This window comes from Teleopsis dalmanni, chromosome 2 (genome assembly GCF_002237135.1).
Source record: "Teleopsis dalmanni isolate 2A chromosome 2, ASM223713v2, whole genome shotgun sequence".
Lineage (NCBI taxonomy): Eukaryota > Metazoa > Arthropoda > Insecta > Diptera > Diopsidae > Teleopsis > Teleopsis dalmanni.
The window spans coordinates 237,625,061-237,625,822 of NC_051847.1; the positions used below are offsets into that span (position 1 = coordinate 237,625,061).

At 28.6% G+C, this 762-nt stretch overlaps 1 protein-coding gene across 1 annotated transcript in view; it reads right to left on the reverse strand.

Moving 5' to 3' along the window:
* Positions 1 to 529: 529 nt before the first annotated feature.
* LOC119677056 (larval cuticle protein A3A-like) overlaps positions 530 to 762 on the reverse strand; it is a 1,043-nt gene continuing 810 nt past the window's right edge. Inside the window, exons 3-4 of the mRNA XM_038088325.1 lie at positions 656 to 737; positions 530 to 567 (exon numbers count right to left, since the gene is read on the reverse strand). Of these exons, the coding sequence (XP_037944253.1) occupies positions 530 to 567; positions 656 to 737 (120 nt within the window). The remainder of the gene's footprint in view (positions 568 to 655; positions 738 to 762) is intronic.

Genomic DNA, 762 nt, shown 5'->3' on the forward strand with positions numbered 1-762 from the left:
ATGACGTGTCAGCTAAAGAAGACCACTCAAATAATGAAAAGTTAACTTTGTATCAATGAAAAAGAATTAGCTGGAAAGATGTTATCTAACCGCCTATATAAACCCTTATCAAAATATCTTGGTTTACAGTTGTACAACACATCATAATACTTACTAATAAAAATAATATTACATAGTACTTAAATTAAGCAATGAAAACCAGACATTATCTATGCAATTGAATACTAAGATGAGATGATGAATACAAAATAATTCAATTTAACGATATTTATTATTGCAGTTATTGTAATAATATACTTTCAGTTATATATTTAAATCTTAACATTAAAAGATAAATTAAACTAAAGAAAATTGAACTACAGAACTTCTTTCATACAATCTCTACACAGCCAATTGGATTTATATATTTTAACAGATGGTTCGAGTATAAAATGCATGGTATGTGCATGAAACTATTTAAGTCTAACCACCTTTAAAAAATTCTTTCACCTAGCACGTTCTTTCAGTGTCTTCCAAGAAGTCTTTACAATTACGGAGGCGTGTCGGCTGATTTGACTATATCACTGACTATATCATAATTGCATTTTTATTAGCAATTTATTTTGGTAAAAACTGTATATTACATAGAAATCATCATTGACTTGCCTATATATACCCATTACTACAAATACTTTTACAAAAAATGTTGTACCCTTGCGACCCTTGCAATTTGACCGGTCACAACCTCCACAATTATTCTACGGAATAAAATATAGTCATTGA